Source organism: Gorilla gorilla, chromosome 4 (genome assembly GCF_029281585.2).
Source record: "Gorilla gorilla gorilla isolate KB3781 chromosome 4, NHGRI_mGorGor1-v2.1_pri, whole genome shotgun sequence".
Classification (NCBI taxonomy): domain Eukaryota; kingdom Metazoa; phylum Chordata; class Mammalia; order Primates; family Hominidae; genus Gorilla; species Gorilla gorilla.
In genome coordinates, this window is record NC_073228.2 from 23,393,589 (window position 1) to 23,419,273 (window position 25,685).

At 45.7% G+C, this 25,685-nt stretch overlaps 1 protein-coding gene and 1 long non-coding RNA gene across 3 annotated transcripts in view; one reads left to right on the forward strand and one right to left on the reverse strand.

Annotated features, from left to right (window-relative positions):
• Positions 1 to 11,128, reverse strand: part of LOC134758501 (uncharacterized) — a 283,706-nt gene extending 272,578 nt beyond the window's left edge. The window contains exons 1-2 of the long non-coding RNA XR_010133735.1: positions 10,973 to 11,128; positions 4,711 to 4,825 (exon numbers count right to left, since the gene is read on the reverse strand). This is a non-coding gene — a long non-coding RNA (uncharacterized lncRNA). The remainder of the gene's footprint in view (positions 1 to 4,710; positions 4,826 to 10,972) is intronic.
• FAM20A (FAM20A golgi associated secretory pathway pseudokinase) overlaps positions 1,215 to 25,685 on the forward strand; it is a 69,149-nt gene continuing 44,678 nt past the window's right edge. The window contains exon 1 of one of the 2 annotated variants that reach the window (XM_004041101.4): positions 1,215 to 2,580. In XM_004041101.4, coding sequence (XP_004041149.2) covers positions 2,177 to 2,580 — 404 coding nt within the window. In that variant the 5' untranslated portion in view covers positions 1,215 to 2,176. The remainder of the gene's footprint in view (positions 2,581 to 25,685) is intronic. The other variant, XM_063706151.1, reaches the window with a different exon arrangement.

Sequence of the window (25,685 nt, forward strand, 5' to 3'; positions counted from 1 at the left end):
TAATCATAATGATAGCAAACACATATTTCACACTTATTTAGGATGAGTTAGGAGCTCTTCTAAGTAATTTATACATAGTCAAGTGCCACATAACATTTTAGTCAATGCAACAGTGGTCCCATAAGATTACAATACTGTATTTTTACTGTATGTTTCCTATGTTTAGACACACAAGTACTCACCACTGTGTTACAACTCCCTACAGCATTCAGTAGTCGCATGCTGTACAGGTTTGTACCTAGGATCAATAGGCTATGCCATGTAGCCTCCGTGTGTAGTAGGCTGAACCATCTAGGTTTGTGTAAGTACACCCTGATGTTCAAACACACAGGAAAATTGCCTAAGGATGCATTTCTCAGACGTGACACATAATTGTACTTCAATTCATTTAAGTCTCATAATAACCTTAGGAGGTAGGTTCCATCATTATCTTCATTTACATTTGAGGAGACTGCAAAGTCCCGAAGAATCCTTACACTGAACCACGGGGAAAAGAACTCCGGTCTGAACGCACAAGTCGAAGTATGTCTGAGGGTTCTCAACTCCAGCAAGGGAAGGGAGGGGGTTAAAGAGTAAGATTAACTTACATGGGAAGCTTTGCTGCCTGGGCAAGCAGCTTCTGGTGGATTTCCTGAAATTCAGCAGGGTGGGGCCGCCTCTCCAATCAGACTTCACTTTACTATACTATGGGGTCATTAAATAGAGGAGCCAGGAGTTCAGGACTCCCTCCCTCTTCTTCAAAAGGAAAACTGGGTGTGGGGAGGGTACATTACCTCACAGGATATCGGAGAAAGCCTAAATGTGTCCTCCAGTGATTCATTTGGGTGGACTACTTTCACACCAAGCTAAACTCAAAAGTTCGGAGTGGGGTCATCAGGGCCCCTCCCTCCCTGAGTGCAAGAAACATTTCCTCTTTTTAAAGTACAGGCAGAGTTGGAATCAAACTCCTTCCAAACAGGAAATCAGCAAGATTCTAGGTAAAACTGATACCTTACTTTTAAAGGTCAAGCTCTTTCCCTCACCAAGAGCGTGTTTCCTGAGCACCTACTATGTGCCAGGCATGTGGTAGGTGGTTGTTATGAATCTTGATGTGCCCTGCGCTCTGCAGGGGGGCGGAGGTGGAAGGGAACACAAAGAAAAGAACAGATACCAACACTGCCACCCCCGCCTCTCCCCCCCCCCCCCCCCCCCCCCCGCACACACACACTCATTTGGCAAAGCTTACAGGAAAAAAAGGGTTTTAGGGGGCTTGTGGTGGGTTTTTTTTCCCTAAAAATAATAGAAATGGTAAAAAGAGGCTTCGGACCCCTCGCATGAGTCCCTTAAAGTGACTGGATTGAGACCTGGGCAGGGAAAGTGGGAGGCCCGAGCGAGGGGGAGGGCGCAGGCAGTGGGTGGGTGACAAGGTGCAAGGGCAGCGCCGGCCTCGGATCGGGAGTTGGCCGTCAGCTGCGGCCAGAGGCAGGTGCCAGCGGAGAGTGGGCGGGGGTGCCGGCGCCAGGCCAGGCTCGGGGAGGCCCCGCGCTACCTCTGCCTCTAGGAGTCCAGGCGCACAGACAAGCTCCCCGGAGCCGCTCCTGCTTCGCCAACTCCCCACTCGCGCCGCCCGTGCCAGCCGCCAGCACTGGCGTCTCCGCCGCCCGCAGAAGGAGTCGCGGGAGCACTAGCAGCCGCCGCCGAGCGACAGCATCCTCAGGAGAGACGCCCCGGGCTCCGCAGCCGGCGGCCTCCGTCCGCCCTCCGCGCTGCTCTTCGCGGTCGCTCCCCGCCCCGTCGCCCGTCCGCCCGCGGTGGCAGCCGGCGCCGGCGCCCCGGGGCCCTTCACCTGCCGCGGGCGCTCGGGCGGGCGGGCGCACGGGAGAAAAGGTGCAAGAAGCGGGCACCCCGGGAACCCCATTCCCTCGGCTCACTCGGCGCGGAGAAGCGACGCCCGCTGACTCCGAGAGCCCCGGCGCTCCGTGCACCTGGTCCCCAAGTTCAGGAGCGACACCCCTCCACGGGGGACTAGCCCGCGCGGGGAGCATTCCGGTCTCATTGACCCCGGCCCACCCGCGGGACTCCAGGCGCCTCTTCTGCCCGCACCCCGCGACCCCTCCCGGGACCCCGGAGACAGCCGGCCTGCCCCCGGCGTCCCCCTTGGCCGGCACGCCCCGCCGCTCCGCACCCCGGCTGGGCCATGCCGGGGCTGCGCCGGGACCGCCTGCTGACTCTGCTGCTGCTGGGCGCGCTGCTCTCCGCCGACCTCTACTTCCACCTCTGGCCCCAAGTGCAGCGCCAGCTGCGGCCTCGGGAGCGCCCGCGGGGGTGCCCGTGCACCGGCCGCGCCTCCTCCCCAGCGCCGGACTCGGCCGCAGCTGCCTCGGACCCCGGCACGATCGTGCACAACTTTTCCCGAACCGAGCCCCGGACTGAACCGGCTGGCGGCAGCCGCAGCGGGTCGAGCTCCAAGTTGCAGGCCCTCTTCGCCCACCCGCTGTACAACGTCCCGGAGGAGCCGCCTCTCCTGGGAGCCGAGGACTCGCTCCTGGCCAGCCAGGAGGCGCTGCGGTATTACCGGAGGAAGGTGGCCCGCTGGAACAGGTGAGGACCCCGCCTGGGACGCGGGAGAGCGTGCGCTCTGGCCGGGGCCTCCCCGCGCCCCAGTCTCGAGTTTCCTGCCGCCCCCGGCCCAGGGCTGCAGCGGCTCCACCCACGGCTCCAGCCCTGGCGCTGGGCTTAGAGTGTGTTCCCCACCCGAACCCCACCAGCCGTTGCAGACCTCACAGTCCAGTCCCGGAGTCAGATAATACGAGGAAAAAGTTTCTATTGCAGCCGCGCAGTGAAGAAACGCTCTCAGCCCCTCCCCTTGAGCGCCTGGGTCGTCGTTGAGCCCCACTCCTGCTCCCTCGTCCACTCCCGCTCCCTCGTCCGCTCCCAAACCCCACTCTCTGTCCTGATGTGGAGGAAAGCTGCTGCTGGACTTCGGGTTTCCAGAATGAGGCCCCAAACAGGGTGACTCCAGAGCTAGTTGGAATTCAGCACTTAACTGTGCTCTTTGGGTAAACCTGGGCGCCTTCCAGAAAGCATGTTTCTCCCCAAAACCTAGTTCTTTCCCTTTCCTTATTCCTCTGCCCAGTTTCAGAGATCACAAGGGGGTCATCTGAGGCAGGAAGTAAATGGTCAGTTCTCTGCCGCAGCCACCCCATTGTTCACATTTAAAACGCGGCTTGGGCCCCTCTAGCAAGTATTAGAACTTGAAAGAACTTTTATCATCTTGTATGATCCTGGTGATTTGGACTGACTTGGATCTGCGGCTTGATGCTTCCACAGACGAGAAAAAAATCTTTCAGGGAATTTTTTAAACCCAAAGCAAAATACAGAGGAAAAAATATCAAATATATTTAGGATAAAATTAAGAAGAATCTTTTTGGAAAAGGATGGGGGTGTTAGGGAAGGCAGCACACTCATTACTGAGATCCCTTGCTAGTGGCAGGAAGCCTTCGTATGAGTTAAGGACTCTGTTTTGAAGTACAGAACTTGTCTGAATACCACTCACATGCAGAGTTCACTATCGCACCACACCCATCTCTTTACTTAATACAAGAGATTTCAAAGTAAGATGTCATCAGTGGTTTTATAGTCCCTCCAGAGGATGAGCAGACCATAAATCTCTCTTGAAACTCACAGCTGGGCCAATTTAACTGTTTGCTCATTATTTTGTAATGCTGAGATTGGAGGGAGAAAAAAAAACCTTCAAAAATTTTTGCAAAGGAATAAGTTAGTTGTTGGCTGAATCACTGTGGTGAATTTCAGTAGTAACTCTACGGCTCATGATTTTATGTTAGAAAGAAAGTGATTCTCAATTCCATGTTAACTGTGTGCAGTAATAAAAGGCAGTTTGAGATTGCTTCTCAGACACTGTCATTTTCAATATTATCTTTATTTCGTCAATAACATGGAAGTCTGGCTTAGTGAACCAGGAAATTTTGCCCTTAGAAAAAGTATCTATATGTCTACTATGGATCTGAGAATGAGAGACTTTGGACAAAGTCACTTGCTTTTGTAAATGTGATCAGCATTCATTTAGTCACATTTCTGTGGTCTTAAACTTCCCGGTGTTACTTTGGACCCGAAGCAAAGTCCAGGGGAATATTATGGCAGAAAAGCAAAAATCTTTTTCACCAAACTGTTCTACAATCAGTTTTAAGCTTGATTTCTACACCATTATGTGTCAACAAAGACAAAAAAAAAAAAAAAAAAAACTCGCGAAAACACACATACTTTCTGACCAGAAATGATCTTGGTCATTTAACAGAAGATCAAGTGGGGGCTGGTGACCTTACTATATTCAGAGATCACAGAGTAGTTTTGTGTGGTTGGTCAAATGTGACATTTTCCCAAGTAAGGTTTGTGGGCCATAACAGGAGGACCCGCTGCACTTATAAATGTTAAAACTGGACCTCAGAGGCAGAGAACACTCTCCTTCCACCCAAACTGGATAGTAAATGTTAACATGAACATATTAATAAGCAGATGTGTTGTTACTTATATCAGGGTTAAAAATGAAACACAAGGCCGGGCAGGGTGGCTCACACCTGTAATCGCAACATTTTGGGAGGCAGAGGCAGAGGGAGGATCACTTGAGCCCAGGAGTTCAAGATGAGTTTGGGCAACATAGTAAGATGTTGTCTCAAAAAACAAACAAAAAAAATAGCCAATGGTGACACATACCTGTAGTCCTAGTCACTTGAGGGACTGAGACAGAAGGATTGCTTGAGCCCAGAAGGTTGAGGCTGCAGTGAGCCATGATTGTGCCACTGCACTCCAGCTTAGGTGACAGTGAAACCTTGCCTCAGAAAAAAAAAAAAAAAAAACATACAGAAGATTCATTAGCCAGGGTGAATTTGAGCCACACTCAGAGTTCTATTGTGAAAGCGAGTCACTCATTACCTTAAATGAGAGTGCTCCCTGCCGAATATGAGGATGTAGCAGTGCTGATGAAGACAGGGGGCCTGCTATTATGTGCAGGGTCGAGGACACCCCTAGATCCTAGCAGCAGACAAATAAATAGAATGGACAGCAGAGGAAGAAACAATGAAGGACCTTGCTAATTGTTTTTCTCTTCACAGACAAGCTCTCCTTGTTTGTAGCCCTGCCAATATTTAAAATCTAGTGATTTATAAACATATGTGGGCCAGGCACAGTGGCTCACACTGGTAATCCCAGCACTTTGGGAGGCTGAGGCAGGCAGACCACCTGAGGTCAGGTGTTCAAGACCAAACTGGTCAACATGGTGAAATCCCATCTCTATTAAAAATACAAAAATTAGTTGGGCATGGTGGTGGGCACCTGTAATCCCAGCTACTCAGGAGGCTGAGGCAGAAGAATCACTTGAACCCAGGAGGTGGAAGTTGCAGTGAGCAGAGATCATGCCACTCTACTCCAGCCTGGGCAACACAGTGAGATTCCATCTCAAAAAAAAAAAATGTGGATGCCTCCATGCCAATACCTAACATGAAGTCCTATCCAAAATAATTGTATCAGCAAATTGTCCACCACACCAGGAGAGATACAGAGAATAAAATAAGCCAAATCAGTGTTCTTCACCACTTGCCCACAAGAGACCATTAGTCTGAGTGATTTTTTTTTTGTAATTTTGACCATCATACTAATAAGAAATGGTATGAAGTCAGAAAGTCTCTTTCCACGATTCAAGCTCATTACCAATAAGAGGTAGGTTATGGTGTGTCTCCCCCACCTCCCCACTCACCCACACGTTCCTTTTTGATTTCACACAATGGAAGATGACATTTGTACAGTTTTGAATGTCTTGGGTTTTTAATTAATGTTTGTTCACTGGATGTCAACATTTAGACATTTAGTTAAGTTACAAATGGGAAGACATGTTGATTTTTAAGGTGGGCTGTCTGTGTGCTATCTGGCCCTGAAGCTTTCTGCAAACCTCCTTCACTCACTGTTCTTCCCTCCCTTCCTTTCTTTTCCCCCCAAAAATGTAACTAAGTGTGGCACAATCCAAGTTAAAAATGTAATTAGGGAAAGTGTTTCTGTCAGGTGGTCAGCTGCTGATCACAGCCAGCCAGCCAACGCCAGGCTCCATCAAGCATGATGACACATTTGGCACCTGTCTTGAATAGTGACGAGGAAAGTGCACAGGGAAGAAGGGAAATGAAGTCTTCACTTTCAGGCCATACACAAACAAGCCAGAATTGTGCTGCTCTTAGTCCTTTGCTTGAATAAGTGATGACGCAGGGCGGGCAGGCTTTACCTGGAGCACAGGTGATGGTTCACACTGTTGCTCACCTTTGCATTCTTGGATGCTGAGCTTTGGATTTCTTCTCTGGCCCACAAGCTGCCCAAGTCAGACAACATCTGTCTTTTGACATGTCAAACTGATCAGCTTGGCCAGTTTTGCCCACATATCATTGGCCTTTTGGCCACATATCTTTGGTCAGTCTCTCTGTAACCCTCTGGTCTCGACAGGCAAGGTCAAACAGGGTCAGCTCTCCCTAGTGTAGAAACCCCAGCAGCTATAACACAAATATGAGTTTTTGCTTTTCTTTCTTGACATCTTACTCAGATGTCAGGAAGGTTATATTGTCTTGCAATTACAGATTCAGCATTTCTTAGGGGGGTGTGTATGTGTGGTTTCCCACATCAGAAACTCCTGTCTTCTTCACCCCTCCTCCTACCTATTGCTGTCACTGAAAGAAAACCTAGTCCTGGGTCTCTCTTTGAAAATCACGGCAAAGAGACTGGGCAGCTTTTCAAAAATGACAGTTGGTCAAAGGGAGTAAGTTGGCTGAAGTTTTTCTGAAGGATGCTTTGAGAAGATCCAGAAGCCAAGGCAGATAGAGGAGAAGGGTGGAGAAGAAGTCAGGAGAGATGAAAAGGAATTCAGCTAGAAATAAGAATTGCCTCGTCTAGGAGCCTGGGGAAGATAAGCGCCTCCCTGCCCCAGCTCCCCCATGGCATCTGTGGAAGGAAAAATACAATCTCTCCATTCTCACTCCCATCTTTTTATCTCTGTCCTGCTTATTTTGTGCCTGCCCTAGAACGCTCTGAACCTAGATTTCTTGTGAGCAGGCAATTCAACCCGCAGGCTGGATGAAAGTCCAGGTTCTTACTTATGGATGGTGGCCATTTGCTTCTCTCCCAGAGTCAACAGGGCCTTGGCCCCTTGTTGGATTCTCCCGCCAACGATGCTAAGCTAAGACAGGAAGTGGCCTCCTGTGATTTGGAAATGGACCTCAACCACGGCCCGTGTGTGGTTAGCAGAGGGAGTGGGGAGCCTGACTTCCATTTCCCATTTCTCCCAATTAGAGCCTTGCTGGACTAGTTTTGGAAAAGATATTATTTTAGTGGTTTCCAAATCCCTGAACTTGTAGTTGGAGGAAACCTCTCCACTTCTCTCAGAATCAAAAGCTTCAAGCAGATGGTTTCTGAGAGGGCTGGTCCAGAAGGCCATTATCAGGTTTTTTCTCCCTCATTCCAAAGCCTGTCCTCACTGCTGTTGCCACAGCAAAAACCTAAATCAGGGAGAGCATCAGTGTCATTCATCCAAGAAAGACAGGCACTTCCTGCTTCCAAATAGATCAAAATGAAGCCCTTCAGCTGAGAACCAGAGGCTGTTCCATTGTTCCCAACAACACTCTTCTTTCACCACAACCAAGTTCTCATCAATCTGAGAACCCAAGTGGCTAATTTTTTGCATGCAAATGCTCCTACCTAAAACATGCTTGTTATGTGCCAGGCACATTACATACACTTATTTTAAGCCTCATAACCTCTATAGAAATAGGTGCATGTGGTAGATGGAATTCCAAGACAGCCTTCCAAGATTTCCAGCCCTGGCATACACACCTCTCCTAGTTGTTCAGCCCACTGCTAATATGGGTACTGCTATAAAGGGATTTTACAGATGTAATTAAGGCCCCGTACCAGTTACCCTTGGGATATGGAGATTATCTGGTTAGCGTGACCTAATCCATGAACGATTTAAAGCAGAGAGTTTTCTTGGGCTGATCACAGGAGAGGAAGTGAGAGATTCAAAGCAGAATAAGGATTTGATGAGCCATTGCTGATTGAAGATGCATGGGCCATGTGGCAAGGGATAGGAGCGATCTTTAGGCTAAGATTGGCCCCAGCTGACAGCCAGCAAGGAAACAGGGACTACAGTCCTACTGCCACAAGGAAAAGAATTCTGCCACCACCAAGAATGAGCTTGGAAGCAGATTTTTTTCCCCAGAACCTCCAGATGAGAAATCAACCTAGACACCACCTTAAATTCAGCTAAGTCCCTGTGCAAAGCACACAGCCACACCAAGCTGGACATCTGATCTACAAAACTGTGAGCTAATTAATGAGTGTTGTTTTAAGTTACTAGGTTTGTGGTACTCCGTTATACAGCAACAGAAGACAAATACAATACTGTTTTTTGTTTGTTTGTTTGTTTTTGAGATGGAGTCTCGCTCTGTCGCCCAGGCTGGAGTGCAGTGGCACAATCTCGACTCACTGCAAGCTCCGCCTCCCAGGTTCACACCATTCTCCTGCCTCAGCCTCCCGAGTAGCTGGGACTACAGGCGCCCGCCACTACGCCCGCTAACTTTTTGTATTTTTAGTAGAGATGGGGTTTCACCATGGTCTCGATCTCCTGACCTCGTGATCCGCCCGCCTCGGCCTCCCAAAGTGCTGGGATTACAGGTGTGAGCCACCGCGCCCGGCCAGTACTGCTCTTTACTTCGTTTTATAGAGGAAACTGGAAACGAGAAAGTTATATAACCTGCCCAAAGTCAGGCAGCTAGAAAACCACAGGCAGGATTTATACCCAAAGGGTCTGGCTTCAGAATCCATGCTCTTAACCACCAGCTCCACCAGCCTATGTCCTTTGATGCCCAGATGTCCCAGCTTTTCCTCCTTTGGGAAGGCTTTTCTGAATACCTCTCCTCACTGTGGTCCCTCCCTGACTATATACATCCTCTCCATATGTACCATATAATTTTTTGATTTTCCACTATGTCCAGCTGTAACTTCATGGAAGCTGTCTGGAGCTTCATATGAGAAGGAATGGTCACTTGCCCTTGGCATGAAAAGCCCCCAGCTTGCCCTGGTCGCTCTAATATAGCTGTTGCAGAGCCAGAGTAAATATCTGTGGAACAAATCATTGGAAACAGATGACACCAGGATTTGGGGGCTGTTAGTCAATGGCCTGTTATCTTCTTTGAAAATAGCCTTGAACAAAAACAATTCCAACTGTAAAATCATCCCACTTGTCTACTCCTCCCTGTAGAAGTCTAGAGCAAAACCACCCTGCTGAGACATTCTGAAATTTGGATGTGGAGTGCTCTTCTTATTGCAGTAGCCTAAATAAAATCAATGTCAAAAAAAGCCATGAAGGAAAGTTGAGAAAGCATCATTTGCCAAGAAAAGAGGGAATTTCTTCAGCTTCCTGTGCTTTCTGAGGAAGAGCAGCCAAGAAGTCTTGCATTAAAGAAAAATGGGAAATACAGAGACCTTGACTTAGCCAAAGCTATCCCTGCTCTGCCCCCTTGGCAGGTGCTGACCTGTATTTTTTGTAATTATTCATTAAGCTAGAGGCTGATGAGAGCCTGCGGATTCTGCTGAAGTAGGCTTGCATATGGCCAAAAGCCAAGTAGGGATAACATTCTAACCAGCTGCAGCTGTAGCAGAACAGAAGTTACTAGACATAAGTTCTTACCTGTTATTATAGGCAGGCACACACATATGCGCTTAATGAAAACCACAGTACAGAAAAGAGGCTTAGCTCTTTTTGTGCCCTGTCACTTGGCAGAACATCCTATAGTTGAAATGTGAAATCAGGACAGAACTGAGTTTGAAGTGCTATGGAGATGGCAGCATCCCTGACTTTCAATCCCTGTAGCCTGGCTTTGGAGACCAAGCACTGGGGGCAGCCAGTAGACTCGGGCTTGAGCAAGAGGCAAAGTCAAGTCCCAGGGAAAAGCCTGTTTTATTGAATTCACTAGCAATAAGCCAGATAATAAATTTAAGAGGCCCCAGGGAACACAGCATAGTAGAGGAGTACTGTTCCTAAGAAGCCAAGAGCCTGTAATAAAATTCAGCAAAATACGGAAAGTAAAAAAGAAATTTAAGAAGTGTTGGCACAGGGTACATGGACTGAGAAGCTGGATCATGAAAAACAAGGTGGTGTGGAAAGAGATGAGATTTTTAAAAGCTTGGGAGAGGTTGATGGGATAGGAAAGATGTCCACTGAAGAAAAACAGCGCTGTTCAGCCCTGGCAAGTGAAGCGCAGCTCTCAGATTGCAAATTTACCTTCAATCGCCAACACCTAGGTTGAGCTCCACAGGTTGTAGGTAAATCTTTTTGATGATACCAACCAAAATGGAATATATACAGAGGGACAGATTGTCTCTCCTGGCCAATTCAAGTGTCCTTACAGGGTCTCAGTTTCACCAGTTGAAATGGAATTTTTTATAATTCTGATTTTCTTCAGTGGCTGAATACTCATAAATCCCATAGGGAAAGTATGTCTATCTGCCTCCACAGCTGGCTCACGTACTTTTTTTTAACCCCATTCATAGTTAACTCATAGCTCAGAATTATGCACAACCAGTAGCTGCTTATTTTCACATTCTATGCAGCCCTGAGCACTCAGATAGGAGAAAAGTTAGATTGACCAACCTCAATTCCATAATCAAATCCAGCCCCTTGTTAACCAGAGTTTCATTGCAGAAGTTTTGTAATTGGGGTCATTGGATCCCACTGAGTCCAGTTGGTGAGGTCCATTTTTCCCTTAAGTTTCACGCAAAATCTGCATCCAGTGCATATGTTCATTTTCCTACTGTTGCAGAACTTTCTCCTTAGTTCAGCTAAAACGGGGCTCTTTTCACACCACCAGGAAAGATTAGGTTCACGGACACATAGAAGGGTGAGGAAAACGGAATTTACTGGGCAAAAAGGAAAAAGGAAAGATACCTCTCAGCAGAGCAAGAGAGTCCTGCTAGCAAATTCCCCGCCTCACAGACTGAATCCCAGGTCACCACACAGGAACAGGAGAGGCCAGGCTCCTCCCCACGCAAACGGAGTGAGCTTCCCGAGGCTCCACCCCCCATCCTCCCAGTGCGCAGGCGCAGGTCGGCGTGATTAAGAAAGGATCAGCTGGGAAAGGGAGGGCTTCATCTGGGACCAGCAGTCCGGTTGTTCAGCCTTCAGGCTGTTTTAGGCTTGAAGGTGGGGTTTCACCAGGGACCCTTAGCTGTCTCCTGTCTCTATCACTAGCAAATAAGTCATTATATTTTTTAAGTATTCCCCACATTCATCAGGATTCTGCGGTTTCATGTGACAGAAACCCAATTCAAACTCACTGTAGGAAGAAAAGGAAGTTTTAGACTCAGTAACCAAACCTCAGTAAGGGCGGAAGGAACTGCCCTCACAGCATTAAAAAGAGTCCTTGGGGCCGGGTGCGGTGGCTCACGCCTGTAATCCCAACACTTTGGGAGGCCGAGGCGGACGGATCACGAGGTCAAGAGATTGAGACCATCCTGGCTAACACGGTGAAACGCCGTCTCTACTAAAAATACAAAAAAAATTAACCGGGCGTGGCGGCGGGCGCCCAGCTACTCGGGAGGCTGAGGCAGGAGAATGGCGTGAACCCAGTAGGTGGAGCTTGCAGTTAGCCGAGATCGCGCCACTGCACTCCAGCCTGGGCCACAGAGTGAGACTCCCTGTCAAAACAAAACAAAACAAAAAAAAGAGTCCTTGGACTCTGTGTCTTTGTCTCTATTCCCTCTTTCCATAGTTCATCTGCTTATCTTCATCCCTTCCTGTGGCCCATGTACCCAAAGCCTTGGGACTAGACAGAGAAGGTTTCTCTGATTTCCAAAAAGAAAGATCCTGGGCAAAGATGCTCATTGGCCAGGTCTGGGAATACAGCCAGGCTTCAGAGGGCTACAGTTGGCCCAGATGGAGGCTGATGCCCACCGTCCAACCAATCACTGATGCCAGGGAGGCGGAGTCATTGGAAGCACGTGGACCAAGATGGAAATGCAGACTGACAGGGTGGTGGAGGGGCTATAGTGACTAACATGGTACCAGAAAGTTTCTCAACTTGTGTCTGCTACAGTCACTGACTCCTATGGCTGCTGCTCTAAGGTTTTAAGAATTTTAGAAAGCAAATTCAATCATAAATTCACATGTGCAGACTTTTTATACCAACTATTAAAATCCTCCCAAGGAAATAGGAATCTTTATTTGGGCATTCTTTTAAAGCGACTTTGGTCTTTTTGTGAGAGCATAAAAAAGAAATTGATGGGGACCCAGCTCCTTCACGGGTTCATGTCTCTTTCTCCCACGGGTTCACGTCTCTTTCTCCTGAAAAAAGAGATCTCAACCGGGAGCGAAGATACCTGTGTGTAAGTCCTGAGAAGAGTGTTTCCTTCCCCAGGCCTCAGTTCCTGCTTTTGAAAGGAAGAGGGGGAGTCTGTGACCCCTGAGGCCTCCTTGCAACTCTGTTTTCCAAGCTTTGCACATCTTCCGAATTTCTTCTTCAAAGTCTACCCTAATGAAATATCAGACAATTTTCCAAGTGTGCTTCATGAACTTCTGGGAGGTGCTTCACAGTTTCTGCAAATGATTGATTGAATTTTCACTTTGAAAAAATATACTTTAAGGTAATTTTTATATAATTTAAGAAAACCTACACCCAATTGTGTTATGCATCATTATGATCCTGCCTCCAGTAACTGTGCTGACAGATGGCTTCTCCTCTCATCTTTGTTTAATTGAGGAGTATCCTGAGATTGCAAAGTGAGCTGTTAAAAGCTGTTTCCTGCTGCAACTACTTACAGATGTTTATCAGGATTTTCAATACTCTGCTACCAAAATAATATATAGAAATTGGGTGCTAAAATAAGATTATTCCTGTCTCCCCTTACATCCAGTTTTGAATGTTTGCATTAATAATCGTATTATCCTTCTTGTTTTCACTGATTAACTTTTTAAACAATTTTATATATTTGACCATATGTTAGATTTATATCAATAAATTACAAATTGTATCTATTTCATACACTGAAGTTTCTGTATAATATTTGTTTTGAAAAGAAGCTTCCACTTCTAGAAAATTTTTTTAAACCACTGATTTGCAATATATGAAAATAGAGTAAACTTCCTTCCTTTCTCCAAAATTGATGTGCCCAAACCCAAGCCTTCTGCTCCCCTTGCCCCCAACTCCAAACTATTATCACTAGTAAGAACATGGTATTGGTCTCTGATAACTCCTTTCCATGACTTTGACAATGCTTCTACCACTTGAGCCTAAGAGAGTATCTTTTAGGCCCTGTGTACTGTTAGCTTTTGCTGTATAACAAACTATTCCAATACTTAGTGACTTAAAACAAAAGCCACTTATTTAACCCCCGATTCTGCAGGTCAGCACTTCGGGCTGGGTTCAGCTGAATGGTTCTTCTGGTCTCTACTGGACTTACTCAGGTGTCTGTAGTCAGCTACTGCATTGGTTCCACTGATCTTGGCTGTACTGCCTCCCATGTCTGGGTTCTGGGCTGGAATGGTGATCTTGGCTCCACGTGGCCTCCACCTCTCATTCTCCAGGAGGCTAATGCAGACTTGTTCATATAGTGGCAACAGGGTTGCAGAAGAGGGTAGAAGCCTCCACAGCCTCTTGAAGTACAGGCCAGAACCTGTTAAATGTCATTTCTGCCATACTATGTTGGCCAACATAAATCAAAGGCTATCTGGGGAGATTCAGGAATCCTGGCCATTGAAGAGAAAGTGGTCTACACAACTTAGTTCTCTTCTACTGAGCAAAAGCTCAAGGGAAATCCCTTCTGCTGGTGAGTTGTCCAGCAGTGGGCAGACAGCTGATAGTGGTAAGACCCCTTGCCATATGTTAAAGTGAAAGAAATTGAATACAACCCTTCAAAAACCTAATGAGGCTGGTATAGACTGAATTATGTCCCTTCAAATTCACATGCTGAAGTTCTAAACTCCAGTACACCTCAGAATGTGACTGTGTTTGGTGACAGGGCCTTTTAAGAGATAATTAAGGTTAAATGAGGTCCTGTGGGTAGGTCTTGATCCAATATGATTGGTGTCCTCATAAGAAGAGAGAGAGATACAAGGAACGCATGCACATAGAAGACCATGTGAAGACACAGAGAGAAGGCAGCCATCTGCTAGCCAAAGAGAGAGGCATCAGAATGAAATCAACCCTGCTGACACCACGAACTTGGACTTCCAGCCTCCAGAACTGTGGGAAAACACATTTCTGTTGTTTAAGCCACCTAGTCTGTGGTATTTTGTTATGGCATCCCTAGAAAACTAAAACAGAGGCTAACTCACCTGGAATGGCCAAGAACAATCTGCTGGCTTAGGCCTGTCTCCATCTCAGCTCCCTGGGGCAGGGGCAAAGCCATATCTGAAATTTTCTTTTTCCTCCCATATGGTTCTTACAGCCTCAAGAGGCCTCTTGGCCTTCCCTTCCTTAAAGAAGTGACCCCAGCCTCTCTGCCTCCCAGATGAGACAGTCTGGAGCCTGGATCCTCTCCTTAAAGCAGAATATCTAGTTCATCATTTATTATCTTTTTAATCTATTTGTTTATGGATGGGCTTTGAGCTCCCCTTCTTCTGGGCCCCTTTTTTTTTTTTACATCAAAAGCTGAAAACTGGCTCTTTGTCTCTCTTGGCATTCCTCCTGTAATTGTTCTACTCCTACCAAGGCTGCAGATGCTGTGGTTGGATGAATCAAGCATACAGTATCATCTCACAAAGGTTTTAAAGCTTGCTTTGTAAACTCATAAGCACTTCCTTTCATATTAACCAACATAATATGTAGAAACAAAAATGAAGGTTTGTTTTTCTTCATCAGTTCTGTTGACAGCCTATATTTTATGTGTATTTCCAACACCATTATCTGTTCATTTATCTATAGGGCACTTGTGATAATAGTTGTTAAGATTATTAACACCATGAACATGTAGAGTCCTTTCCACTTCTTGAAGCTCTTTTAAATCGTATGTCATTAGATCACCAGAGCAAAATATTGGTCTTTATAATTCATAAGACTCTGGCCTGAAAATCTCCATGGAAAGGCATCCAGCCAATTGATGTTTTATTATGAAGCAGCTTGCCCATTGCCCCATACTAACTGGGCTTTAGTTGTCCACAGTGGATTCCATGTAGGGCCTCTGGTGAAAACATTTCGGCAGGAAACACAGGTGCTGCCCTTGCAGTGACACCTCCTAGAGGCTGAACTTCTTGGAGATCTCTCCACTCTCCACTGAAATGGATAAAAATGCCCTCAGTGCAACTTAATGGTATCAAAGCAACACAGGTAAAAATTTTGTGCTCCGTATGTATTATAATGATAATCATTATGTTACTTTGATGTAATGGTGAGAAACTGAGACTGGATCTTCTGGTATAATTTGCTGTCAGAAAATTAGATATATCATCAAGGATGGATTTTCTGCTACACACTTTGCTGCACTAGCCTAGACCCTGTGGCAGAGAACTCTCTGTGAGCTGTACAGCCAAGGGTGAATGCCCGAAGTGTCACACTCCCAAAACATTGGAGGTCAGTCAGGCGCGGTGGCTCATGCCTATAATCCCGGCACTTTGGGAGGCCAAAGCAGGTGTATCACCTGAAGTGTCAAGAGTTTGAGACCATCCTGGCCAACATGGAGAAACCCCATTGCTACTAAAAATAAAAAATAAAAAATATTTTTATTTACTGGGCATGGTAGTGGGCACCTGTAGTCCCAGCTACTCGGGAGGCTGAGGCAGGAGAATTGCTTGAATCTGAGAGGCGGAGGTTGCAGTGAACGAGATCACACCACTGCATTCCAGCCTGGATGACAGAATGAGACTCTGTCTCAAAAGAAAAAAAAAAAAGAAAGTTGGAAGTCAAGTCTTGAACCATCAGATCTCTTAGCATTGCCTGAGCAAGGTCTGAAAGGGAATTTGGTAACTATATTTGTTCCCTAGGGCTGCTGTAACAAATTGTCACTGTTTAAGCCACTGTGAGTGGCCTAAAACAACAGAAATGTATTATTTACGGTTCTAGAGGATAGAAATCTGAAATGAAGGTGCCAGAAGGGCAGCACGCCATCCAGAGGCTTGAGGGGAGAATCTGTTCTTGTGGCTGCCAGCTTTCATTGGCTTCTGGCTGCATCACTCCAATCTCTGCCTCCGTGATCACATTGCCTCCTCCTCTTCTGTCTTTGTCTGTCTGTGTCTTCTCCTCCTCTATGTGGGTCTTTCTCCTATAAGGACACTTGTCATTGGCTATCAGGTCCACCTAAATGATTCAAGATGATCTCATCTCAAGATCCTTAATTTAGTTAAATCTGCAAAGACTTTTTCCAAATAAAGTCACATTCACAGGTTCCAGGGATTATCTTTTGGGGGACCATTCAGTCCACTTGAATCATGTTCCATGACAAATACAAAGGCCATGCAGTTACCATTTTATCTTCACTCTTGTAAAAAAAATTTAATCTTTTAGATAAAAGATTATATATTTATTTATTTATTTTTATTATACTTTAAGTTTTAGGGTACATGTGCACATTGTGCAGGTTAGTTACATATGTATACATGTGCCATGCTGGTGCGCTGCACCCACTAACTCGTCATCTAGCATTAGGTATATCTCCCAATGCTATCCCTCCCCCCTCCCCCCACCCCACCACAGTCCCCAGAGTGTGATATTCCCCTTCCTGTGTCCATGTGTTCTCATTGTTCAATTCCCACCTATGAGTGAGAATATGCGGTGTTTGGTTTTTTGTTCTTGCGATAGTTTACTGAGAATGATGATTTCCAGTTTCATCCATGTCCCTACAAAGGACATGAACTCATCATTTTTTATGGCTGCATAGTATTCCATGGTGTATATGTGCCACATTTTCTTAATCCAGTTTATCATTGTTGGACATTTGGGTTGGTTCCAAGTGATAAAAGATTATCTAGTAGATTATCTATACCTATATCTTTATCCAAGAGTTAATCTTTTAGGTAAATCACAAAATAATTCTGATATATCACAATATAAAATGGTTGAGAAAAATGTGCCAAAGGAAAAAGAAGGATACACAAGACCAGTGGAGCCAAGAGTGAGGAACTTCTCAGAACACTTGCCATGAGGAACTTCCCACCACAGAGTCAGCCCTGCTTGGTGGGGAGGAGCCACCAACCATGTCTATAAGGTAAAAAGCAGCCAGTGACCCAGGAAGGGCACTGGTAGTGACTAGGTAATTCACTGGTAATTCCTGGTAGTGACTAGGCAGACGAATACCTTCCTTGTCCTTCTCACCTCACCTCCTCCAAGAGAGGACACTGTATGGTGTCAGGGCTAGCATTTTCCATCACATCCATAGGGGAATTACCCAGCAATGGCTCTCAGTGAGTCCCTCTGCTAGCACTGTGCCCCACAGCAAATTCCAAAGTCATGTCCCAGGCACCACCCCACCCATTCGCGGTCGTGGTGATCAAGCCTGCTTTCTTGTCTCATCTCAGGAGAGAATTTAAATTACTGAGGCTCCAGAGGAAAGGGCAGCAGGCACGTTCTTTGGGCAGCCCTCCATGAACCTGGATTTTTTTAGCAGGGCTTTTCACTGACATTGAGTGGCAGTGCATTTAGGATAAAACTTTCAGAAACACTTTGAGTGCAGTTTTTCAGGGTTGTCATTCAGTACAGAGAAATAGCATGTTTTGCCCATGTACCCTAGAACTTAAAGTATAATTTAAAAAAAGAAAAATTAACATAAAACCTAAAAAAAATAATAAATAAAGCCATGGTATTGGTGGAAAAACAAAAAAGAATGTGTTTGCACGGATGAAGAGAGTGAAATAATACACAGTGAAGACTCGGAAGTGTGGGAGGCAGAGGGGTTGAATAGAGGGATATTAATTAATAAACATAGTGTTTGTTATTTGAAAAAAAAAAAGAAATAGATTTACCAATTAACTGAACTTGGAGGTAGGAACAAAAGGCTCTTTCTGAAGTCATGGAGTCAAACAGGATAGGCAAGTGAACTCAAAGCCACTGACCTCTGTCTACAGGGAAGCCACAGGTCTAAGGGCCAGCCTAGATTCCCTTCAGACAATACCTTTGAATCTGCTGTGACAGGCGAGCCAGCAGGTAATCAATACCTCAAGCCAGTGCCATGGAATGTGGCTGCAAAATGTTTGGCTGGAAAAATACTCCAAGAGACTGTAACCAAACGCCTACCTTAGGTATTAAAAAACATCAATAAAGCAACCATTGAATGCCTAACTTTATCAGCGTAACTCACCAGTGGCCTCTCTGGGTTTAACTCATTGCAAAATGTACACCCCAAGTAACTGAATGAGACGACATTCTGTTCTGTTATTAGCTATAAAATCATTAAAAGGCAGGGGAAGTCAGCCAAATATGATGAGCTAGGATTTATAGCAGTTGGTCTGCGGCAGCTCTTTTTGGCAGTTGTGAAGACAGTGGTCTGTTAAGGCTGCTTGCAGTTTATGATATTAAAGCCATTTTATTTGCATATAAGAAAATGCTTCTTCCTCCCTCTCCTGGCAGGAGATGCTATGCCCAACTCATCCAGAAGTATTATTTACTCATTAAGGCATAAATTAACAAGCTGATGAACCAGAATGGTCAGGCTCTACTGAAGATGTAAAGATGATCAGCAGGCTGCTTCTTGTCCTTTGGGTCTACTTTCAAAACTGCCCACTCAGAGAGAACTTTCCTGTCCTGCTGACCCACAGGGGTCCCAGATGTTGTCCTTACCAAGCCCTGTTTTATTTTCAGCTGGGCTCTTAACACCACTTAATGTCTTTTTGTGTATTGATTTGCTTAGTGTATAGCCTCATTAGATCTTAAGCTTTTTGTGTTTGGGTTTGTTTTGTTTTGTTTTGTTTTGTTTTGTTTTGTTTTGAGATGGAGTCTTACTCTGCCACCCAGGCTGGAATACAGTGGCACCATCTCGGCTCACTGCAACCTCCACCTCCTGGATTCAAGTGATTCTCCTGCCTCAGCCTCCCAAGTAGCTGGGATTACAGGCGTGTGCCACCACACCTGGCTAATTTTTGTATTTTTAGTAGAGGCAGGGTTTCACCGTGTTGGTCACGCTAGTCTCAAACTCCTGGCCTCAAGTGATCCACCTGCCTCGTCCTCCCAAAGTGCTGGGAATACAGGCGTGAGCCACCACACCCGGCCAGATCTTAAACTCTTCAAGGGTTGAATTGGTTTGAGTGGTGGCTCTATTTTGCATTCCCTAGGATGGCCCTTGAGGTAGGCCGAATAATGGCTCCCCAAATGATATTCATGTTCTAATCCCCAGAACCTGTGACTATCATCTTTTTTTTGAGACGGAGTCTCACTCTGTCACCCAGGCTGGTGTGCAGTGGCACAATCTCCACCTCCTGGTTCACACCATTCTCCTGCCTCAGCCTCCCGAGTAGCTGGGACTATAGGCACCCACCACCATGCCCGGCTAACTTTTTCTATTTTTAGTAGAGACAGGGTTTCACTGTGTCTCGATCTCCTGACCTCATGATCTGCCCGCCTTGGCCTCCCAAAGTGCTGCAATTACAGGCATGAGCCACCGCAACCGGCCAACTATCATCTTATATGGTTAAAAAAAAAACAGGTCTTTAAAGATATAATTAAGACTCTTGAGATGAGGAGATCATTCTGACTTATCCAGTGACCCCTAAGTTCCATGTCAAGTGTCCTTATACGAGGAAGGCAGAAGGAGATTAGACACAGACAGAAGAGGAGAAGGCAACTTGACCACAAAGGCCGAGAGTAGAGTGAGGTGGTCACAGGTTGAGGAACACCAATAGCCACCAGAAGACAGAAACAGCAAAGAAGGGGCTTTCTCCTAGAGTCCCCAGAAGGAGCACAGTCCTATTGCTACCTTGATTTCAAACTTTCAGACTCCAGAACTGAGAGAATGAATTTTTTGTTATTTAAGCCACTAAGTTTGTGGCAATTTGTTAGGGCCCCAACAGAAAACTAATAGAAAGATGGAGGCTTCTTTGTGTCTTCATCATTGTAACCCAGGTATCTAAAATGCTGTTTGTATATAGTAGGCACTCAATAAATATTTGGTAAATGAATGGTTAAGAGAAACTTGGCAGTCAGGCAACTCTGGGTTTAAATCCTGGCACTAATCTCAGCACTTTCGGAGGCCGAGGTGGGTGGATCACGAGGTCAGGAGTTCAAGACCAGCCTGGCCAACATGGTGAAACCCTGTCTCTACTAAAAATACACAAAAAAAATCAGCTGGGCCTGGTGGTGTGTGCCTGTAATCCCAGGTACTCAGGAGGCTAAGGTAGGAGAATTGCTTGAACCAGGACCTGAGAGACGGAGGTTGCAGTGAGCCTAGATCATGCCACTACACTCCATCCAGCCTGGGCTACAGAGCGAGACTCTGTCTCAAAAAAAAAAAAAAAAATTAATCCTGGCTCTTCCACATAAGCGCTATGCGGGGCCAAGGCTCATTTCCTCCAAGCCTCAGTTTCCTGGTCTATAAAGTGGGATGTAATCTGGACCCCAAGAGGTGGCTGGGAAGATGGAGTCAGATCATGTACAGAACGCACTGAGCAGGGTGCCTGGTTTCCTACAGCACTGATCCTCAAGCAGATAAAGGACCACTGCTAGTTGATTATGCTTTAATATTCCTTACAGGTTATTTGATACTTATCGATATGCAGCCTTATCCATTTACGTTTGATGTTTGGGTGGATGATGATGATGAAATGGCTTTTGTGGCCTCCTGTTGTCAGGGAAAGGCACCAGTGCTTCCAGCCCAGCCATCGCCCTCACTTGACTTAGCTGCCTCTCATGCTTCTAGCGAGAGAGAAAACACACATATTGATCTCTCCTCCATCACTTCGACGTCAATTACCTAATGCTTGCAAATGGGGAGAAAACACAGAATGCAATCAATCTACTTATTTTGGAAACTCTGCCCCCCTTCCCCTCCTACATGCACATACCCTTCTCAGTGCAAACTGCTGAGCCCATGTTTCTCAATGACTTTCCTTGAAATGAAAGGAATTCTGCTGATTCTAGGAACAACTCTTTTTCTTTTACTAAAGCATTTATTAAACTAGTTAAACAAGCTAATCTCTGCTCCCTGGAGACCTTCCCTTCAAACCGTGCCTCTGGTGAGTCGGTGACACTTTGATGGCAGGTGACACTTGTGCGGCACTTACTCTATGTTAAGCACAGTGCTGACCACTTCACACACCACACATTTACTCCCTGCAGCAACCCCATAAGCAGGTACAGTCCTTATCCTCATTTTCAGATGAAGAAAGTGGCTCAGACAGAGTATGTTACACAAGAAACTGGATTTTGGCTGGGCACAGTGGCTCCCACCTGTAATCCCAGCACTTTGGGAGGCCAAAGCAGGCAGATCACGAGGTCAGGAGATCAAGACCATCCTGGCCAACATGGTGAAACCCTGTCTCTACTAAAAATACAAAAATTAGCCGGGCATGGTGGTGCACACCTGTAGTCCCAGCTACTCAGGAGGCTGAGGCAAGACAATCGCTTAAACCCGGGAGGCGGAGGCTGCAGTGAGCAGAGATCACACCACTGAACTCCAGCCTGGGCAACAGAGTGAGACTCTGTCAAAAAAAGAAAAAGAAAAAAAGAAAGAGACAGAGAGGAAAGAAAGAAAGAAAAGAAAAGAAAGAAAGAGAAAGAAAGAAAGGAGAGAAAGAAAGAGAGAGAAGAAAGAAAGAAAGAAAGAAAAGAAAAACTGCATTTCGGAGATACCTTTTCAACTCCAGAGCCGAAACTCAACACTGAGTTTATTTCATGTCTGAGCCTGAGTCCTGGAAACCAATTTGAGAAGAGATTTGTGTCCAGGAGGCTTAGTGGGCCATGCTGTCACAGTACACCCCTTTGCATCAGGGCCCAGAGATTATCGAGGCAGAATTACTCCCAGTACCCTGCTCTGGAAGTATAGGTTGCTTTCTCTTTCTGGAGGGCAAGTTGGCAATAAGCATCAGACGTTTTAAAAGTTATCCAACTCATCCCTCCTTATGCACCATAGGTTTTATTTTTATACAAAAGTTTTTTGATTTTCCTAATCAGGGGGAAAATCATTATTGGTGGAGTATCTTACACATATTCAGATGTCATACTCGGGTGTCATCGCAACGCTGCCTTGTACTAGCAGTGCCACCTTGGAGGTGTCATTTTTGCTGCCTATGTCTGGTTCCCATATGTTTACAATGGTGGTAATAATAATAATACTGAACTTATAAGGAGTTTCTGTGGGGGTGAAATGAGTTAAAAGAGCAAAGTGCTTAAAACTGCCTGGCCCCATGTGAGTGCCACATAAGAGGTAGTTAGCTATTTTCCTCATTCACACTGTAGGCCCATTTTGGGACACTGGTTCCTCTTGAGTCTGATTTTTGCTCACCAGGGCAGAAGTCCATGTGGTTTCCACCCTGGGACAATCTATGATATGCCTCTTCTCATTCAAGTCCCCTCCAGTTCAGGGCCACTCCAGCTCAGAAGCCCCATGCCCCTCTCTGGGCAGGTTTTACTTAAGTGCTGAGCCAGGGCTGTGGTTCTATGAGGTCAGGATAAGGTTAAGGACGCAGTTAGCTGGAGTGGAAACAAGAGGTGCATTGCAACATAGCATAAAACCAGCTCCCAGAAGAGGAAGCAATTGTATTTTAACGAGAAAGGAATGAGTTTTTGTCGGGAAACCAGCCCATTTCGCAAAAATCTCAGTAAAATCTTGGTACAGTCATTGCTTTCTCAACAGCAAACAGTTAATCAGGTTCTGTGTCTCCCCCCACCCACCACCACCATGATCTTTAAGAAGGCTCCAAGGAAATTCAAATTAAATTCTTGACAAAGCATTCGATTCTCTGCAGCCACTGTGGAAGAGCAGAAAAAGCTCAGGTCACAACCCTGGCTTTTATTCCTCATCTCCACTTATTATGTTGTTACTTCCACTTTGTGGACCTTAATTTCTTTAAGAGCTTGAGGAGAGGAGAATAAGACAATACATGGAAATAACCTAAAATGCCTTTATAATGAGATTTATGCAAATGCAAACTATTAATAGTATTAAATCAAAACACACATCCTATGTTCAATAAGTACCAAGAGGCTGTGGCAGAGGCATTTTCTGCTCACCAAAGTCCACTTGTTCTCCCGTGTGTTCCAGCCCCCGGCAGTTAGTTGGGGTCATGCGACTAGTCCTGGACAACGGGTTATCAGTTGATGTGATCTGCGTCGCTTCCCGCCAAAGCATTGAAGAGCCAGCACTTCATCTTCCGGTTCCTCTCTTTTCTTGCCCTGATGACTGTGAAGACCATTTGTTGGGATCTTGGTGTGTTCATCAAGCTGGGTCCCTGAGTGAGTGTGTGGAGCAGAATCCCTACTGACCTTCACGAGACAAGTAGCATGAGTGAGAAATAAGCTCTTGTTTTGATAAGCCACTCTGATTTCAGGATTAAGTTGTTGCTCTAACAGAACCTACCCTACTCTCACTCAATAGGTAAATGAATTCAGATGGATTTTGCTCTACAAACTCAAAAATCAAAGTTACATAACATTGGTTTATTTTTCAAAAGTCCAATCACCTTGGACTCTAGGTCCTCTTTTCTGTTTGGTTGGCTGGAAATTTAGTCTGAGTCATCACTGGAGCTCCTTACCCCAAGCCCCTTATGTTGGGTCAATGTCCTTAGGGTGTCTGGGAGCGCATCTGAGGAGGACCCATAGTCCATGTTCCATCACCTGGTCTCGTGCAGGTGGGTGGCATTGTTGGTTCTGCATCAAGTTCAAGCACAGGATTATTGGCTGAGACTCGGTTTCTGGTGCCTAAAATGAGTCTTTCTCTGCACACACCTAACCGTTCCCCAGCACATTGGATCACCTCCAAGAAACAGGCCAGACACAGACCCCAGTCAACTCTCCTTTCCTAACCTTGGAGTCTCTTCATGCTTCCCCGAAATTCTGTGCTTCTTTATGCACTTTCACATTCTCTGTTAAATCCCCCTGCCTAGCAAATGCCTTCACTGAGCCTAGACATTTTTTTTTTTTTTGAAACAGAGTCTCGCTCTGTCACCAGGCTGGAGTGCAGTGGCGCGATCTCTGCTCATTGCAACCTCTGCCTCCCAGGTTCAAACAATTCTTCTACCTCAGCCTCCTGAATAGCTGGGACTACAGGCACCTGCCACCACGCCCAGCTAATTTTGTGTGTGTGTGTGTGTATTTTTAGTAGAGACAGGGTTTCACCATGTTCACCAGGATGGTCTCGATCTCTTGACCTTGTGATCCGCCTGCCTCGGCCTCCCAAAGTGCTGGGATTACAGGCATGAGCCACTGCACCTGGCCGAGCCTAGACATTTTTAAAAATCCAAGGAAGGAGTGAGAGAAGCCTAGCTACCTGTCTAAACTTCCCCTTGGTCCTGGATCCTAAAAACACTCTGAGGCAAGGAACACAAAGGCCCAGCTACCTTCTGAGAACAGGAGTGGGTAAAATTCCGGAAGAACAAAAAACACATTAATATCTCAATAAATTATCCTACCACATGGGTGACTGATCATGCTGAGGAGGAAAGGAGGCCAACATTTGCTATCATTCTCTTGGTTTGCAAATCAGGTGGAAAAATAATACCACGCAAACTAGCACTAGCTCACAGGCCAAGGACTTGAAAGAATTTAATCTGAGTGAGCCACAAGGAAATTTGCTTATGAACCATGAAAATATGTGCCCCAGCCTAACCCCGTATTGTACCCACCTACATGCAGATTCCCCAACATTCAAATCCATCTCTCTTTCAAATGCCCATGCCTGTATGATAGGCAGTAAGGCAGAATTCAGACACTTTTGAAAATAAATATATTCTGGTAAACCTTTGATTATTAGAGGACCCAGCGGGTGGATTTTTAAAGCTCCTGCTTTGTCTTTGTTCTCTCAGAGTATTGCCTTTACACCACGTTTCTTCTTTTTGCATTCAGGAAAATGGTAGAGGAAAGAGAGGACACCTGTCTATCCAATGTCACTTGCTAATAGTGTGCGTGTTTGTGTGTGTGTGTGTGGTGTGTGAAACATATATTTATTTATTTTAGGATTACACAGTTGGAAGATTGAAAAGCACCACAATTACCACATTTAAATAAATCAATATTGCATCTTTTGCAACTAACACGTGTGTTAGTGTTTTATCAATATGCTTGTTAGGTTGGTAGAAGTCTGACAACTAAATGCTTGCTGACTCAAATTGGTTTTCTTTTTTTAAACAATTAAGTAACATTTTTAATTCTGTGCTGTGCAGAAGCTATAGAAAGAGTGGAGAGGCTCTGAGGAAGGCTTTTATGCTGTCTATGGAAAATATTAAATTACACCGAGTCCAAAATCCATCAGAGCAATTTTCAGGCCATCATCAGAGGATTAAGTGCTTTATTTGCTCATTACTCTATGGCTCTAGCCCAGGATTTCTAACTCAGCATTACTGACATTTGGGGCCAGATAATTTTCTCTTGTGCAGAGCTGTCCTTTGCATTGGAGAATGTTTACAACAGCCCTCAGCACTCTCCCCACCAACTATGACAACCAAATATGTCTCCAAACATTGCCAAATGTCCCCTGAGGGGTAAAATTGCCCCCAGTGGCGAACAACTGGTCTACAGCAGGGAGGCAAC